We start from the raw sequence: 20,043 nt of genomic DNA on the forward strand, positions 1-20,043 counted from the left end.
TGTTCTGGGTACAGTATACAACTATAAATAAGACAAACTATTTCTGACCACATATACTCACTAACTAGCCTGAGAGACTCTTAATTCAATGTGATAAATGCTATGAGAGGAAAAGTTTAAAATACCTTAAACATTAAAGTTTAATGTTTAGAGGAGTATAGAAAGGATGTGATCTCAACAAATGAAGTGTCACAGAAAAAGTGAGATCTGAAAGAAGAGAAGTGGTCCAGCAGGAGAGGAGGAAAGGACAGTGATCCTGGGAACAGTGACACTGCCTGAGATGCTGGAACGAGAAAGAACTTGGAGAATATACTGAAAGAAGTTCAATATGGCTGAACCACAGAGACCTAAAGCACTAAGGACAGTGGGGACAAATAAATACATGGACTAAAGTTACTTGTAACACAGAATCAGCAGAATTTGGTAATGAGATGAGACATATGAGAGAGATTCCTGGCTAGGGTAACTGCATGCCATTGATAAAGAGTACAAAATAGAGAAGCAGGCTGGGGGAAGACAATGAAGACAGTAACTTTCCCTTTTGACAGCTGAGTATGTGATGCACATGGGACATTCAAGTGAAGGCAATGAGATATTGGAAAAGATAAACCATTTAATTTGACAGAAATCTGTATTTACTTTCCTTTTCGTAATGGAATTTTACAAACAAGGTTTGAATTTTCAAGGCAATGCAATATTGGCACTCTTCATAGAAATATAATGAAACTGTCTGACTTTGCCTTTGAATGTTTGTAGCATAGGTGTATATGCACAAAGGGTAAAAGTGAAAAAATATAAGTCTTGACCATGTTCATGATAATAAACTGTCAGGTTATCACAGGTAGTGATTCTCTTAAACTTGGATAAAATTATGTTTAATACTGCTTTACATTATGTAATATTTAATGTTTAAGTGTTTACTGGTATCTGTGAATACTTATACCTGTATTTCCCAGATTAACAAAAGGAGATATATTCTGGATACTTTTCAGTCTCTATGAGAATTTTTATTTTAGGACTTTCATTATAGCACCCTAAACAAAACTCATATAAGCATATTCTGGGCCATTTACATGACCAACTTATAATCCAGTAGAACCACAGAATGGACATCCATATCTATGTTTATAACTATTAAAATAGTAGAACTGTAATTGCTGTTAGTCAAAAAGAATACACATAAAACATGAAGCAAAGCGAAGTTTAAATGCCATCGTCATCATGTCAAATTAAATTTGTACTAGTAAAGGTAAAAAACAAAACAAAAAACAATTGGGAGAACTGAGTAATCATGATGAATGCCAAAGTAAATAGTCAAATCTGGGAAACCATTAATATTAAATTAATAATTTTCTTATAATTGTATTGGTTTTAAAATATAGTAGGTAAATTTGTACGTAGTTTTATGTTTGCACATAAAATACAGTAATACACTAAAGAGAATAAATTAACATTAAAGATCTATGAATTTTTTATTTTAGTTTGAAAACCTGACCTATCATGTGTGCTAAACTATGCATCTACATGTAATGTGAACCCAATTCCTGATGGAATTTCTCCTGCTATGACCTCTTCTTAGCACAGGAAATACTTAATATAGGAAATACTATAGCATGAAAAAAATAGGTTTTAAAAGTAATAAAGTATAATTCAAGTTCTTAAAAAAACTGGAAAAATACATATCAAATGTTAACTGTCATTACTATAGATAATAAAGCTATGGCTAATTTTGTTAGCTATATTAATTTTTCTATGTATTCCACAATAAATAATTTTGTAACAAAACAGCTGCTTTTAAAAAATGAGTGGGTCAGAGCTTTGATATGAAAATTCCTTCATATCTCCAACACAGCACCCGTAATAACATGGGTTGTCTGCTTTCCCTTTGCTAGACTGCAGGGTGTGCCTTGTTCACACCTGTGGCGCCAGTGCCGAGCACAGTGCTTGACACACACTGAATGCTCGGTGAGTTGCTCCATTATTAATACTGAAATTTACTGAGGGAACACTATTCATCAAGTATTACTGTAGGTGCTATGTATACATTATCTCATTGAAAACTTGCTACAATTTTTACCTCCATTCTACAGATGAAGAAATAGATGTTTAGAGATTATGAAATTAAGCTTACAAGGTACCTTGATAAGATAAGAATTGAGATGTTAACAGTATAAATGTGAGAATTTTAACAGAATACCTGAATCCAAACTGGTAGGGGTTGTGGATCTGTTCATTTGTGAGGAATATCTGAAACAGTTAGTGAAAAAACCCTGAATATGTGTAGAAAGCAAATTTCTCCATGATGCATTTGAATCTTCTAATAAAATATCATGGATCAAGTATGGAAGTACTGTCTGACAAAAGTCAGCTTTCACCTGGAACACACAAAAACACACCAAGAGTTTAAGTAAAAAAAAATTTTAAACTTTATTCTATTTTACTGTTATATAAGCTTTTAATAAATTGATAGGTGAATATGCCATTAAATTCAATATACTGCTAAAAACATACAAAAACCATGCATACCAGAGTGATTTTTTAAACATTTTAATTGTTGTTCAAGTACAGTTTTCTGCCTTTTACTCCCATCCCAGCCCACCCCCACCAGCCTTCCCTACCTCCCTTCCATTTCCACCCCCCTTGTTTTTGTCCATGTGTCCTTTATACTTGTTCCTACATACCAGAGTGATTTTTTAAGGAAAAAAAATTCAAACATACCTAAAATATCTATATAAGACATATGTGGTTAGCTACAATGTTAATTGCTCATTTCCAGTCTAGGCCATTTTCATATAATGAAACAAAATATTGCTTACAATGAAATTATATCACTGCTGTAAATGTTAAAGTTGCAAAGTGTTAATATAACAGAAATTGTCACATTTGATATATAAAAAAATAAAGATCAACATTTAAGAAAAATGTTGAAAATTTGATTTTTGCACATTTGCTACACTCGGTGATGAGTTACAACAACCATTTTAAAATGTTTTATTTTTCAAAATCCCCAATTTCGGGGTATAAAATTTGAGTAGTTATTTGTGGTATGTTCCCAAGTATTAAAAAAATCCTTTAATAAAATGTCTAGTACATTAAAACAGTACTTGACCTTATTTCTGCCCTAAAAACCACTTTCATATATTCATCACAGGCCCCACATACAAGGCAAGCTGTATATTACCAGTTTTCTTGTTCAACTAAAGACATGGCAAAAAGCCAGTTTTGGCAAGAGAGAATTTAAAGAACTAGGAACCGAGGTGGACACAAATGTGTATTTGGAACATTCTGTCCTCCGGTCCAAAGCCAGAATTCTATAAACACCCTAGGTGTGCTCACTCCTGAGGAATGAGCGGTGGGCGTGTCCCGGGTCTCACTCCCCTGACCTGGTAGAGCGCAGAGCGGCAGCAGAGAGTGCGATGTCTGGCTGTCAACACTTGCTCTGTGAGAACCCAAGACTGCGTTGTGACTGCTCCTAGTGAGTGCGCCTTACTAACATGCTCACTTCTCTATCTGTAACTGGTGGATGCTTGACCTTCTCAGATATGTTGTTTTCACATTTCTTGGAAAGAAATGCCAATCATCTTGGCAGTAGCATAAATTAAGATTTTAAAATCTTTGAGCACCATCAGAGTGCTGTTTAGGATGACATATTTGATACAAGCATGTAACATAACTTTGTGTTTGATTTGGTATGTACCTTTATTCTCTAACGAAATAAACTGTTGTATACTTTCAAAAATAAAAGAGCAATATTAATTGTTACACCATTTCCTTTTCTCATTGAAGAAAGCGTATCAGGGAAAATGACAATGACCTTATAAAAAAGAGTAAACAAACAAAAAAGAAAGATTTCTTCTTAACATAAATATTTCCAGTCACCAGAATTTTAACTATTTGCTCGATGTACCCCTTAGAACTCATACAGTACATAAGGACCTCACAGCTGAAACCTGCTGCATAAAGTAGTGGCTACATAAACATGTCCTGTTGGAAGAATTCACAACAGCTGAATGTAGTGATGTTGCATGAGGAAGACGACCTGTACCACAGCCCTCTTTCTGCAGATGTGATAGGCTGCAAACACGTACACAGGAACCAAATGGAATGAGGCAAGCAAAGAAAACTATTAAGAGAAAAACCAAATGAAAAAAAGCAAAGATAGAAAGGGATTAGGCAAGACCAAGTAGTCATTTTTACCTCACACATTGGTTTTAGTAATTGGAGAATTTCACTTTTTGTGCCTCCACTATCCAAAAAAGCACAAGTCAGTGTCTTTATCCAAACGTCATGGTTTTCACTTTGAGGAATCCACAGGCTTGTGTCATCCAGGCCCTCCAATGGGCTTTCTCTATCAAGTCTGGGAACTTCTAAAAACTGAAAATGAAGTGATCAGAAATATAAATAAGGTAATCAGAAATACATTTTACCTTTCCCATGGAAAGCAAATACTCAAACATAAACAAATCTATTTTCCAATAAAACTATATAGTTTAAATCTGGAGGCCAGGGTTACCTTTAATTTTAAAATACATTTATGTTTACAAAAGAGGCAGACTAGTCTGGTTAAAAAATCACTGGTCTAGAGCCCTGGCTGGCGTAGCTCAGTGGATTGAGCGTGGGCCTGCAAACCAGACGATCGTGGTTCGATTCCCAGCCAGGGCAGATGCCTGGGTTGCAGGCCGGTTCCTTGCAGGCTAACTACCAGCAGGGGACGCACAAAAGGCAACCATACATTGATGTTTCTCTCCCTCTCTCCTTCCCCTCTAAAGATATATAAATAAATAAAATCTTTTAAAAAATGTTTTAAAAAAATCACTGGTCTAGACAGCAGAGAATGAGCTCTACTCTCAGCTCACTATCAATAAATTATACAGATCACAAACTCTCTGACTCATCTGTCTTACATACAGAACCAGTCCAAATCTATTACACAGAATTGAGTTCAAGATGAAATAAGATTTTAAAATGCTACACCTGTAGTGTTTTACAGCTTACATGACTGGTTCTATTAATAGTTTATATTAGCACTAATATTACTAAGACCAAAAATATATATTTAATACATTTTAATACATTAAAAGTACTATTTCGATGATGGGTATATAACCTAAAATTGAATTGGTAAAAACTCAATTGTATATTTCTCAGGCATTTTATGAAAAGAAAATATTAAACAGAAACGTTTAGAGGGTGCTGGTAACTGGACAGGGCATGGAAACTTCATGCTCTTCCCCATGCCTTGTCCTATGCATCTCTTCCATCTGGCTGTTCCTCAGTTATATCCTTTTGTAATAAACCGATAATCTAATCTTTCAGAAAACAAGAGACTTCCGGGTAAGATGGAGGCGTAGGTAGACACACTGTGCCTCCTCGCACAACCAAAATAAGGACAACAAAAATTTAGAGGATATAACAAAATAACAACAAAATAACAACTAGTACTGACAGAAAATTGAACTGTATGGAAGTCCAACAACCAAGGGGTTAAAATAGACACATTCATCCAGACCAGTAGGAGGGGTGGAGTTGAACGGCCTGGCTGAGAGGGGTTGCAGCAAAAAAATTGGTGGCTGGCAGACTCCGGGGTGGTGGGGAGAAAGGTGGTGGCTGGCAGAACCCAGTGAGGCAACAGATTGTGGAGGGGCTTGGTGCACATGGTGGCTTGTGGAACCAGGCATCCAACATTCACATGCAGATAAACCAGGAGAAACTGGGGAGCTAGACAGACCACACAACCCAGGGTTCCAGCACCAGGAAACAAAGTCTCAAAACACTGATTAAAAAACACCTGTGGGGGTTGAGGTGTCAGGAGAGACACCCAGCCTCACAGGACAGTTCACTGGAAAGACCCACAGGGTTCTAGAATGTACACAAATCCACCCACATGGGAATCAGCGCCAGAAGGGCCCAGTTTGCTTGGGAGAAGCAGTGGAAAGGACTGAAATCAGCAGAAAGTAGAGCAAGTGCCATTGTTCCCTCTCAGACCCCTCCCCCACATACAACATCACAACCCAGAAACTGGGTTGCCCTGCCCTGCTGAATACCTAAGGCCCCACCCCTCATACGTAACAGGCACACCAGAACAAAAATAAACAAACAAACAAACAAATAAATACGTTAATTAATTAATTAATGGTCCATACAAAACAACAGATCACAGCTCCAGAAAAATACAATAAGTGATGAAGAGATAGCCAACCTATCAGATGCACAGTTCAAAGCACTGGTGATCAGAATGCTCTTGGAATTGGTTGAATTTGGTTGCAAGTTAGATGAAAAAATGAAGGCTACACTAAGTGAAATAAAGGAAAATGCAGAGGAAACCAATAGTGATGGGAAGGAAACTGGGAATCAATGGAGTGGACCAGAAGGAAGACTGGGAAATTAATGGAGTGGACCAGAACAAAGAAAGAAACAACCAAACAGAAAAGAATGACGAAATAAAAATTCAAAAACATGAGGAGAGGCTTAGGAACCTCCAGGACGTCTTTAAACGTTCCATCATCTGAATTGTAGGGGTACCAGAGGGGAAGAGGAAGAGCAACAAGTAGAAAACTTATTTGAACAAATAATAAAAGAGAACTTCCCCAATCTGGGAAAAGAAAGACTTCCAGAAGTCCAGGAAGCTCAGACAGTACCAAAGAAGTTGGACCCAAACAAGAATACACTAAAGCACATCATAATTACAATAGCCAAGATAAAAATGAAGGAGAGAATCCTAGAAGCAGCAAGAGATAAGGAGATAGTAAGCTACAAAGGAGCTCCCATCAGACTATCAGCTGACTTCTCAAAAGACACCTTACAGGCAAGAAGGGGCTGGAAAGAAGTATTCCAAATCCTGAGAGGCAAGGACCTACATCCAAGATTACTCTATCCAGCAAAACTTTCATTTAGAATGGAAGGGCAGATAAAGTGCTTCTTAGATAAGGTTAAGTTCAAGGAGCACACCATCACCAAGCCCTTATTATATGCAATGTTAAAGGGACATATCTACGAAAAAGAAGATTAAAAACATGTATAGTAAAATGACAGCAAATTCACAATTATTAACAACCACACCTAAAACAAAATAAAAAAACAAACTAAGCAAACAACTACACTAGGAACAGAACCACAGAAATGGAGATCACATGGAAGGTTAGCAACAGGGGAATGGGAGGAGGAGAAAGGGGAAAAGGTACAGAGAATAAGTAGCATAGACGGTAGGTAGAAAATAGATAGGGGGGAGGGCAAGAATAGTATGGGAAATGTAGAAGCTAAAAAACTTATGACACATAGACATGAACTAAACTGGGCCCTTCTGGTGCTGATTCTCATGTGGGTGTGGAGGGGAGTGAAGTGGGGAAAAGGGGACAACTGTAATAGCATAATCAATAAAATATATTAGGAAAAAAATAAAACCAAAGAAGGAGGAATCTTTTCCATCTAATTTTATGAGGCCAGCAAAACCAGACATTAAAAAAAAATAAGTATTCAAAGTGATGAAAAGTGAGGACCTATATCCAAGATTACTCTATAGAGCAAAGCTATCCTTTAGAATGGAAGGGGAAATAAAGTGCATCTCTGGCAAGGTACCACTAAAGGAGCTCACCATCACCAAGCCCTTATTATATGCAACGTGAAAGGGACTTATCTAACAAAAAGAAGATCAAAACTATGAACAGGAAAATGACATCAAACTCACAACTCTCACACCTGAAACTATAAAAGCAAAACTAAGCAAACAACTAGAACAGGAACAGAATCACAGAAATGGAGATCACATGGAGGGTTATTAGCAGGGAGGAGGGAGAATGGGAGAAAAGGTACAGGGAATAAGAAGCATAAATGGTAGGTACAAAATAGACAGGGGGAGGTTAAGAACAGTATAGGAAATAGAGAAGCCAAAGAACTTAAATGTACGATCCATGGACATGAACTAAGGGAGTAGGGGGGGAAATAGGNCGGGGGGGGGGGGGGGGGGGGGGGGGGGGTAAAGAAAAAAAANTAGAACAGGAACAGAATCACAGAAATGGAGATCACATGGAGGGTTATTAGCAGGGAGGAGGGAGAATGGGAGAAAAGGTACAGGGAATAAGAAGCATAAATGGTAGGTACAAAATAGACAGGGGGAGGTTAAGAACAGTATAGGAAATAGAGAAGCCAAAGAACTTAAATGTACGATCCATGGACATGAACTAAGGGAGTAGGGGGGAAATGTGAGAGGGTGGGGGGTGCAGGGTGGTGGGGGGGGTAAAGGGGAGAAAAAAATTCGGACAACTGTAATAGCATAATCAATAAAACATACTTCAAAAATAAACAGGAGTGTTTATACTAAAGGAGAAGCAAGAGGTATCCTTCAGACAGTACTTTTAGTGGAGTCTTGTTATGATACCAATGTGGAAAAAGGGAGAAATCTATAGTTCATCTTATATTTCACTGGAAGGAAGCTGTAATATTTAAACTTGCTGTAAAAATAAATACTTGCTTGTTGATGTCAATATCTAATAACCATACCCCAGAGCAACAACTTTTATGGGATCAGAGTCAGGGTTTCTTACTCATGAGAAAAAATTCTGATAGTAACTCCTTTCCCCAAATCAATCATCACTCCTCTAGGCTACCTATGTCTCTCAGCTTTTCCACACTATCATAATTAGAAACAAAAATCCCTTGGATTCAGGAAGTACAGTTGGAATTATTTCCTAAAAAGGTTAAATGTTAGTATAACACTATTTAGGCAACTTGATATTCCTATCCCATAACCAAAGCCCTGTTCTAGAATAGCAAATATTCAATAAACATTTATTATTTGAGAGACCTTTTTCCTTGATGTTCTAAAAGGGTGTAAATAGATCAGCATGGGATCAGCTGTCGTCTTGTAAATCTCCCAGAAAGTATGACCAGTCTTCGTGGCTAAAATGTTTTTCAGACAGGTAACAGCAGCTGATCTCACTTTGACACTGAAAAACAGATATAATCCAAAACCCTATAAAGCATATCAACTATTATTGATAAATATTAAACAGTCTCCAATGAGAAATTAAAATGTAAAATGTATATCATTAGGAAAATGTATTTATGAGGAAATTTTACATTAATAAAATTCTATTACATCACAGCCAAAATTATCAAAAGATTTTTAATATTTTTCAGTAATCCTGACTTACTCATCAATAGCAATTTCCTTCAATAAAGTTTATGACTACTGAAAATTAAAAGAACTCACAAAAATAAGTAAAATAACACTACTAAAATGAGTAATAAGAATGAGAGAATAATAATTCACCTAAGAAAGTAATATTTTGATTATATTTTCTTCAAGAAATATAAATAATCAGGGGTAAGGCAGAATGATATCTCACTCCAGAGGATAGAATTATTACCTAGAACAATTTTAAACACACAGTAAGTGCACACTTATTGTGATCAGAAGCTACTCCGAGGATCATGACATGAGGCATCTAAAACCACTAATAAAACAGTGAAAGGCCTTCTCTTCTGGAAAAAAAAAAAAGGAAAGGGGGGGCTGTAATACAAGAGCATTGAAATATAATATTTGACAAAAAAAGGCCAAAAGCCTGATGACTGTAAATGATGATGAGCTATCAAGTAAAGGCTCAGAAACTATCACACACAAACATAAATCCTAAACTTGGATTCATCCTCTCCTCCTATTTCCCTACTTCTTCATATCCAGTAATCAGTAAGTCCTGCCTGCTGTAAGTTAAAAACATACCATGGTTCCATCCCAGGTAGAATATAGGTGTTAAGTATATGGGTATTATTATAAAATTCTTCCAACTTTTGCTGTTCATTTGAAAATTTTTATTATAAAACGTGAAAAAAAAAGTCAGGCTTTTTATTGTAACGGCAACCAAATAGACACATGTCCATTAAATCAACAATGAAAACATGGCAGGTAGACATTACTGCCAATCATTTATTACCCAAGAAAAAGGAGGGAGGGTTTGGAAGGAAACAGATGCAAAACACCCACTGACCTTATAAGGATAGATGCTCAGTTGTGGGCAAAAATTCTTTGAACCCACACCGGAAAAAAGGTGATGAGGTGCTCAAATATATAGTAAGTAAGTAAATAAATAAAGAAGATAGATAAATAAAAAAGGGGGCAAAGAAAGCAAACACAATTTTTTACAACCACCAAGCTGAAACTGTTGTAATAGCTGTTATAATTTTGTTTAGCAAAGAATAAATGGGTAAAAGATAACCCTGATTAGCTTAAGTTTTAAGTTGTAAAATTTCTGCTCTAAATTTATTTTAAAGGAATCAAAATAGTCTAGCTGAGAAGAGTGGAACATTTGATTGTGACAAATGCCCCAAATATCCTACTTTGAATTTCCATACTTAATGTTCTATGTAAAACTGTCTGGCAATATTTTTATTATCTATTTGTCTAGTCTACTTTCACTGGAATCTCACATGAACCTTGTTGAGTATATTCATCACTATACCAAATGTCTAGTACATAGTAGGGTTTCAGTAATTTCATGCACTATAAAAATATAACTATTTTCATTAAAATACTTGAGACTGAAAGAAAAGTATGGCAACTTAAAAGAGAAAACTTTAAAGGTACTGGAAACATTCATTTATGTGCAATATCATTCTCCTTGAATGTCACACTAAGTAAATGTTACCAGAAATAAACAATCATTGAGTACTCACCAATCCTCCACCAGTGTATTATTCAGGTAGGTCAGCAGTGTGAGGGTCCACTGAAGTTCTTTAGCTTCAAATAACTCAAGGGCCTTGGTATGGGATGTATCTTTACTATGTTGTATAGCTATCATAGAGAAATCTACAGGACCCACTTCTCCCAAGCAGCTTCCAACAGCCTCTACATGTAGAAATTACATTTCAGTAGTTATAGCTAAGGGAGCATACATACGACAGAAATTTCCTAATTTCCAAAATATAAAACCATTTTGTCATCCTTGAAGAGTTGTTTCTCAAACACTTTTAATAAACAAGCTACAACATACTGTATTATTCCCTTTACATACTATCCATATGGGCAGTATTTTCCCTATAAAATTATATTCAAGGACTAGATTAAATAGTAACAGAATATAGGTATTAAAAATGAAAATTTAAACATAGCTACAATATGAGAGTATCAACAGACTTTAAAACTCACACATTTTGCCCTGGCTGGCGTAGCTCAGTGGACTGAGCGCGCGGGCCTGCAAACCAAAGGATCGCAGTTCAATTCCGAGTCAGGGCACATGCCTGGGTTGCAGGCCAGTTCCCAGCTAGGGACTTATAAGAGGCAACCATACATTGATATTTCTCTCCCTCACTCCTTTCCTTTTCCCTCTAAAGATAAATAAATACTCACACATTGTTTAAGTATGATATACATAAGGACCACAAACCTTAAATACCCAGTTCAGCGAAAACACATACACAAACGTGCGCATGCACACACACATAATATTTGTGTTAATATTAAGAATATTATGTTAATATTCTTCCCATCTCTGTTATCACTACCCAGACAAAGAAAGAACATTTTTAGCATGCCAGAAGAATCCCTCATGCTCTTTCCTAGTATTATTGGAATTTATTAAAATATGTTCACAAATGTTTAAGAGTCCTTTAAAAAGGTGAAGGCTAATTCTTCTCTAGTATGGACTCTCCTTTGTGACTTACTTCTAACAAACAAAATGTGTACAAGTCTTTTATCTTCTTGATTAAATAGATCTGCAAGTATTTAATTCTTAGATGCTATTAAAAATTAAATTGTAAATGAAAGAAAATTTCCTTTCTAGACTGTTCACTGCTGATGTACAGAATCACTACTGAATTTTGTGTGATCTTCTATCCTGCACCTTACTACATTCATTTATTTGCTCTATGATGGTAGCTTTCTGGTAGAGTATGTCGGATTTTTTACACACACACACACACACACACACAGTAAACAGAAATCATTGTACTAGCTCCTTTCCAATTTGAATAATTTTCCTCTTTTCTTGTCCAAATGCTCTGGCTAAAACTTCTGATACAATGTTGAATAGCAGTATGGTCAAACAAAAAAACCCCTCATAGCTCATAGTCATTCAGCCAAATAGTTTACCTAAAACTGGGCAACCTTTTCTCAATTCTGATTTGAGGGAGAAAACTTTTAATCTTCTATCCTTAAGTATGATTTTAGTCATGGGAACAAAGATTTTGTCTACACAGGAAAGCTACTTAGGGTTCTTGTAGCAAATGCGGTTTGTCCCCAGAACCAAGTGCTACTATGGACAAAGGGGTAAATTTTTTTTTTTAAGATTTTATTTATTTATTTTTAGACAGAGGGGAAGGGAAGTAGAAAGAGTGGGAGAGAAACATCAATGTGTGGCTGCCTCCCATGTGCCCCCTAATGGGGACCTGGCCCACAAGCCAGGCACATGCTCTGATTGGGAATCGAACCAGCAACTCTTTGGTGTGCAGGCCACACTCAATCTACTAAGCTACACCAGCCAGGGCAATGGGGTAAATTTCTTGGTTAGAGAAAACTTCTAAGGTGCTCACAGGTTCTGTTTCTTGGTCTGGGTGTGACATGCACAGGTACGTTCTGCTTGCAAAAATTCTTTAAGTTATGAATTAATGATCTGTAAACTTACCTGATATAAAATATATTTCAGTAAAAAAATTTACTCAAAATGTCAGACTCTCAATGAGAAGTTAAAAAAGACTCCAAAGATTTGTGAAGCAGCTCTTATTCTTCCCACCTATCTTATTTGAAGCACGTTGTCATGACAACTTCAACCTGATTTTAAAGTCATTTTTTCCCTCCCGTGAACATCACACCTAAACATGTACACTTGGCAAGATACTGGCTCTTTATCTTACATTAGGTTACTCCCAAATGGTGATAGTAAAAAACTTGAATACAGTTTTAATATTTGACTTTAGTTGAGGAGTCCAAGCCCTCATTTTTATTTTTTATATAAAAAAATTAAATACCGGTCATTTATAATACATATAAGAAGTCAGTTTATTTGACACTTTGCTACAAATAGGTGTATCTCACTTTCCTAAATTATTTACAAGGCATTTTCAAATTGACAGTTGTGTACATGTATCAATAAGTAAATTTTTGATATATATATTAAATATACATATTGTGTGTGTGTGTGTGTGTGTGTGTGTGTGTATAAATGTCTAAGAAAGAAAAATATGAAAGGAGGGCAGCTTAGGGATACTGGAACCAAATAGAAATATTACTGAGCTAGCATCTCACATTTCCCCAATATTCCAAATGACAAGCTTTTACTAGTTTTAAAAATATTATGAAATGACCACTGAAACAAACAAAAAAACCCCTCATAGCTCATAGTCATTCAGCCAAATAGTTTACCTAAAACTTCTCTTTCACCAGTGTGGTTTAATGCCGTCTTGGATAACTGCAACAAGTTGACAACTAGCTTCACCACTACGCCATCTTGTGGGTTATCTAGGAGCAGTTTTGAAAAAAATTAAACTATAATGGAGACAACACTTTTCTTTACAATATACTTACATATTAAAATTATCTGTGTAGAAAACTTTTTGTAAAGTTTTCTGAAAAGGTTTTACACCATGAGAACTTCAAAAATATTAAGTGATACCAAGCATACTCTCTGACCACAATGCTTTGAAATCAAAAGTCAACTGCAAAAGGCAGTAGAACAAAACACAAGTATGTGGAGATTAAACAAGCTATTAAATAACAACTGGGTAAAAAAATAAATAAAAAGTGAGATGAAAAGATATATAAAAACAAATAAGAAAGACAACACAAAACTCATGGGATGCAACAAAAGTGGTAATAAAAAAAAAGTGGGGAGTTTACACCATGACAAGCCTGTATCAAATGAAACAAGAAAAATCCCACGTAAACGCCTAACAGTGTATCTTAGAACTAGAAACAGAAGAACAAAAGAAGCTAAAATCAGCAAAAGAAAGGAAATGGTAAAAATTAAAGCAGCCCTGTCCAGGTGTCTCAGTTTGTTAGTGTCATTCTGTACACAAAAGGGTTATGGAATCAAATCCAGATCAGGGCAAATACCTAGCTTATGGGTTCAATCCCCAGTAACCTGTAGATATTTCTCCCTCACATCAATGTTTTTATCTCTTTCTCCCCCTACTCTCTCTCTCTCTAATCAATAGGACTATCCTCAAGTGAGGATGGAAAGAATAAAAAATAAAAATAAGAAATTAGAGCAGAATTAAATGAAATAGAAAGCAAAAAAACTATACAAAAAATTAATGCAGGAGCCCTGGCTAGTGTTCCTCAGTGGACTGAGTGCCAGCCTATGAACCAAAGGGTTGCTGGTTCGATTCTCAGTTAAGGAACATAGCTAGGTTGCAAGCCAGATCCCCAGTAAGGGATGCATGAGATGCAACCACACATTAATGTTTCTCTCCCTCTCTTTCTCCTGTCTAAAAATAAAATAAATAAAATCTTTTAAAAAATAATGCAACAAAGAGCTGGTTCTTTGAAGAGACTAATAAAATTGACAAACCTCTGTCTACACTTAGCAAGAAAGAAAGAAAAAAGATTCAAAATCAGAAATGAAAGAGAAGTTACCACAGACACTACAGGAATACACAGGATCATAAACGAATATTATGCAAGACTGCATGACACTAAATTCAATAACCTAGAATAAATAGGTAAGTTCCAAAAAATATATAACCTTCCTAGACTGAATCATGATAAAATGGAACATCTAAACAGACCAATCAGCAGTGAGGAAATTGAAACCACCATCAAAAACTTCCACAAAAGTTAAAAGTCAAGGACCACAGGGCTTCACTATTGGATTCTATCAAACATTCAAAGATGACTGGAAACATCTTCCAAAAATCTGAAGAAGAGTCAATACTTCCTAACATATTTTATGAGGCCAACATAACCCTACTACCAAAACCTGGTAAGGGTAACACACACAAAAGAAAACTACGGACAAGTACATGTGAGGAATACAGATGCAAAAATCCTAAACAAAATAACAACAAATCAAATACAACAATATGTTAAAAAGATAATACATCACTGATAAAGTGAGGTTTATTCCAGGGGCACAAGAATGGTTCAACATCTGCAAATAAATCAATGTGTACACCACATTAAAAAAATAAGGGGAAAAATTATATGATCATATCAATAGATGCAGAAAAAGCACTTAACAGGATACAACATTCATTGATTATTAAAAACACTTAATAACATGGGTACAGGAGAAAAGTACCTCAACATAATAAAGGCCATGTGTGACAAACCCTCAGCTAATATTATATTCAATGGTGAAAAAGAGATTTTCTTCTAAGCTCAAGAATAAGACAGAGATGTCCACTCTCACCACTATTATTTCACAGAGTACTACTGGAAATTCTAGCCAGGGCAATCAGGCAAGAGAAAGAAATAAAAGGCATCCAAATTGGGAATGAAAAAGTATACTTGTCACTTTTTCCAAATGACATGATTCTTCATATAGAAAACCCTAAATTTCCAACAAAAACATAAGAAACAATAAACCAATACAATAAAGTTGCAAGATATAAAATGAACGTATGAAAATCCATTGCAGTCCCTGTCTTGGGTGAATGAGAACCCAGGCAGGCCTCCTGGTTAAGGGCGACAACAAGAGTTAGCTAGATGGTGATAACAGGGCCATGTCTTGTGCTCAGTTCCCACAAGGAAAAGTTGTGCAAGAATCCGACAACCTTCCACAGCGCAAGGTGAAGTGGAAGAGGGCAGTGAAGAAGGAAATCAAGCAGTGGTTCAAGTAGGAGTGGAAGAAGCTCTGGGAGGAGGGCCACCAGGAACACTTGTAGAAGCCAGAAGAGAGAAAAGGTACTGAATAAGGTGAACTGGTCTGGCTGGTGACAGCAAAATTGAGTCAGCTAAGGGCAACCAACCCAACTGCACAGTCCTGTGATCACCATCAGCAACCTGGACTGCCCCACCTGAGCAAGGGGCTGGGCTGAGTCTGAGGAGGGCGTGGCATCTATGGAGAAGCCAGCCAAAGCCTTCCCCAGGAAGTCCACGGGGCCCCTGCTATACCAGTAGATCTCCTCTCTCAGGGCATCTGCATTCATGCTGCACACAGTTCCAAGGGAATCAAGAGGAAACATCTCTGACAGGCCCAGGATTTCACCAACAAGCTCTGTCAGCAAGACCCAGTGCCACCAGCTCACTGGCAAGCCCCCAGGCCGCTTAGAGTGAGCCTGAGGGGCTCTGTCTTGTCTCTGATAGGCTGGCTGTCTGCTTAATGCAGTCTGCACAGACACCTAGGTTTTTACCCAAGATACAGTGGGCAGCTGAGAATTACCCTCCCTCAGGAGGAAGCTTCAGGGCCAAATTTGGAGCATCTTCCTAAATGTATGCCCCACTGAACCTTCATTAGATTTGCTGGGGAAAAAATTTCATTGCATTTGCATATACTATCAGCAAAATTTCAGAACCCCACCCCCCTGAGAAAAAACCCACCCCCTTTCTAATTGCAATACAAAGAATAAAATGCCTAGGAATAAACTTAACAAAGGATGTGAAGGACTCATACCCTAAAAAACTATAAGGCATCAAGAGAGACTAAAGGAGACACACAAAAAATTGAAAGATATTCCATGTTCATGAACTAGAAGAATAAACATAGTCACAAAGGCCATATTAACCAAAGCAATATACAGGTTTCATGCAATCCCTATCAAAATCCCAAAAGCATTTTTTAAAGAAATAGAACAAAAAAATTACCAGATTCGGAGGGATCCAAAAAAGACCCTAAAAAGCTAATACAATCATGAGAAAAAAGAACAAAGATGGTGGTGTCACACTCCCTGACCTCAAATTATACTATCATACAAAGCAACAATAATCAAAACAGCATTGCACTGGCACAAAAACAAACAGAGACCAATGGAACATAACTGAGAGCCCAAAAATAAACCCACACATATGGGCAAATAATTTTCGACAAAGGAGCCAAAAACATACAATGGAGAAAAGAAAGCCTCTTCAATAAATGGGGCTGGGAAAATTAGAAAGCCACATGCAAAAGAAGGAAACCACATTACTGTTTTTTGCCATACATACAAATTAACTCAAAATGAATCAAATACCTAAATCTAAGACCTGGAACAACAAAGTACAGAAAAAAAACCCCATAGGAACCAAAGCTATCAACCTTAGTCTTACAAGATCTTAAGAATTTTATTCCAAAGGCAAGGGAAGTACAAGAAAAAAAATAAATGAATAGGATTATATCAAACTAAAAGCTTCCACAGAGCAAAAGAGCCATCAACAAAACAAAAAGGTAACCAACCAAATGGGCAAAGACAGCAGCAAACAATAACTGTAAAGAACTATTAATGTAAAGAACTATTCCAACTCAACAAAAAAACAAACAATTCAATTAAACAGACACTTCTGCCAAAAAGACATACAAATGATCAAGAGATACATGAAAAGATGCTCAACCTCAGTAGGTATTAAGAGAAATGCCAATCAAAACTACAATGAGATACCATCTCACACATGTTAGAATGGCTACTATCAACAAGACAAGTAATAACAATTATTAGAGAGGCTGTGGAGAAAAAGGAACCGTCATTCACTGTTCATGGGAATGTAAACTGGTATGGCAACTATGGGAAACAGTATAGAGGTTTCTCAAAAAATGAATAGGAGAATTACCTTATGACCCAGCAGCCCCTCTTCTACCCAAATAATTTGAAAACATTTATTCTTGAGCATACATGCACATGTATGTTCACTGCATCACTGTTACAGTGACTAAGACATGGAAACAACCAGAGTGTCCCTCAATAGAGGACTGGATAAAGATGTGGTACAGATACATAATAGAATATAACTCTGGTATAAGAAAAGATGAAATGCTGCTATGGATGGACCTTAAGAATATCATGCCAGTGACAGAAGTAAGAAAAAGTAAAGAACCACATGATTTCACTCGTATGTGGGATATAAAATGGAAAGCAACATATGAACAAACAAGACAAACAAAAACTCATAGACACAGACAAATAGCACTGTAGTTACCAGAAGAAAAAGGTGTTGGGGGTGCAGAGAAGGGTAGAGGGGTTAAGTTATAGTGACAGAAGATCTGACTTTGGGTTGTGGGCATACCATGCAATGTATAGATGATGTGTCATAGAAGTGTACACCTGAAACATACCCAATTTTATTAACCAATGTCACCCCATTAAATTTAATAAAATGTTAAAAAATAAAATGAAATAACAGTATTTGAACTTCCCTATGAAATAAATCCATGTAAAAGAGATCAGAACATCTGGCAAACAAAGAGTGAAAAATGTTATAAGTTGTACAGAAAAGTTAATACCTCAGCAAAATTACAACAGAAACACAAAAATCATTCAATATTAAGGTAGAACTCTAGGGAGCATGCTTGGTTTTAAGCTCTAGTATTCAGTCTAGACTAGCATTGTTGAATAGAATTTTCTGCGATGATAGAAATATTCTGTAATCTGCACTGTCCAATGACAGCTACTTAGCTACATGTTACTACTGAGAACTTGAAATGTGCTAATATGATGAAGAAATCAACCTTTATTTTTTTTATTTCTTAAAATTGTTGTTCAAGTACAGTTTTCTATCTTTTACTCCCATCCCATCCCAGCCCACCCACCCAGCCCTCCTCAGTTCCTCCCATTTCCATCCCCTCCCTAGTTTTTGTCCATGTGTCCTTTATACTTGTTCCTATAAACCCTTCCCCTTTCCCCCTGAAATTCCCTCCCCTCTCCCCTCTGGACAATATCCCCCTGTTCTCTATTTCAGTGTCTTTGGTTATATTTTGCTTGCTTGTTTATTTTGTTTAGGTTCCTGTTAAAGGTGAGATCATGTGGTATTTATCTTTTATCACCTGGCTTATTTCACTCAGCATAAAGCTTTCCTATTCCATCCATGCTGTTGCAAAGGGTAGGAGCTCCTTCTTTCTTTCTGCTGCACAGAATTCCATTGTGTAAATGCACCACGGTTTTTGGACCCATTCATTTGTTGATGGGCACCTAGGTTGTTTCCAGCACTTAGCTATTGTAAATTGTGCGCTATGAACATTGGGGTGCATAGGTTCTTTTGGATTGGTGTTTCAGGGTTCTTAGGATATAATCCTAGCAGTGGAATTGCTGGGTCAAAAGGCAGGTCCATTTTTAGTTTTCTTAGAAAATTCCATACTGTTTTCCATAGTGGTTGTACCAGTCTGCAACCCCACCAACAGTGAACTAGGGTCCCCTTTCCCCCACAACCTCTCCAGCATTTGTTTGTTTCTTTGTTTATGATGGCCATTCTGACCAGTGTAAAGTGGTATCTCATTGTGGTTTTAATTTGCATCTCTCTGATAGCTGGCGATATTGAGCATCTTTTCATATGTCTCTGAATCCTCTGTATGTCCTCCTTGGAGAAATGTCTGTTCAAGTCCTTTGCCCATTTTTCAATTAGGTTGCTTGCCTTCTTAGAGTGGAGTCATGTAAGTTCTTTGTATATTTTGGAGGTTAAACCCTTTTCTAAGGTATCACTGGCAACTATGTTTTCCTATATGGTTAGTTTTCTTTTTATTTTAATACTGTTTCCTTAGCCATGCAGAAGCTTTTAATTTTGATGAGATCCCATTTGTTTCTTCTTTCCTTTATGTCCCTCGCTCTAGGGGACATATCAGTTGGTGCTCAAGCTGTAGCTGCATTTTTTTGCACGTAGCTGTCCAGTTCTTCCAACACCATTTGTTGAAGAGGCTATCTTTACTTCATTTTATGTTGCTGCCCCCTTTGTCAAATATAAATTGACCGTAGAGACTTAGGTTTATTTATTGGCTCTCTGTTCTGTTCCACTGGTCCATGTGTCTGTTTTTATGCCAGTACCAGGCTGTTTTGATTACAGTGGCCTTGTAATTCAGGTATTGTTACTCCTCCATAAGCTCTTTTGTGGTTAGATGGGAAAAGATGAGAGTCTGAACTAAATGATGAGAGTCTTAGTCCATTGTGGTTAAATCAACAACAAAAATTATAAAAGATTCTTTTGAAAAAGAATAA

General features: G+C 36.6%; 1 protein-coding gene across 5 annotated transcripts in view; it reads right to left on the minus strand.

The window, feature by feature from the left end:
* ATM (ATM serine/threonine kinase) overlaps positions 1-20,043 on the minus strand; it is a 175,671-nt gene that overhangs the window by 54,810 nt on the left and 100,818 nt on the right. For all 5 annotated transcript variants that reach the window (XM_037047706.1, XM_037047705.1, XM_037047708.1 and 2 more), the window contains 5 exons: positions 13,352-13,447; positions 10,669-10,840; positions 8,801-8,942; positions 4,198-4,374; positions 2,198-2,375 (listed from right to left, as the gene is read on the minus strand). In XM_037047706.1, coding sequence (XP_036903601.1) covers positions 2,198-2,375; positions 4,198-4,374; positions 8,801-8,942; positions 10,669-10,840; positions 13,352-13,447 — 765 coding nt within the window. The remainder of the gene's footprint in view (positions 1-2,197; positions 2,376-4,197; positions 4,375-8,800; positions 8,943-10,668; positions 10,841-13,351; positions 13,448-20,043) is intronic.

This window comes from Sturnira hondurensis, unplaced genomic scaffold (genome assembly GCF_014824575.4).
Source record: "Sturnira hondurensis isolate 20B ecotype Veracruz unplaced genomic scaffold, ASM1482457v3 Scaffold0006213, whole genome shotgun sequence".
NCBI lineage: Eukaryota > Metazoa > Chordata > Mammalia > Chiroptera > Phyllostomidae > Sturnira > Sturnira hondurensis.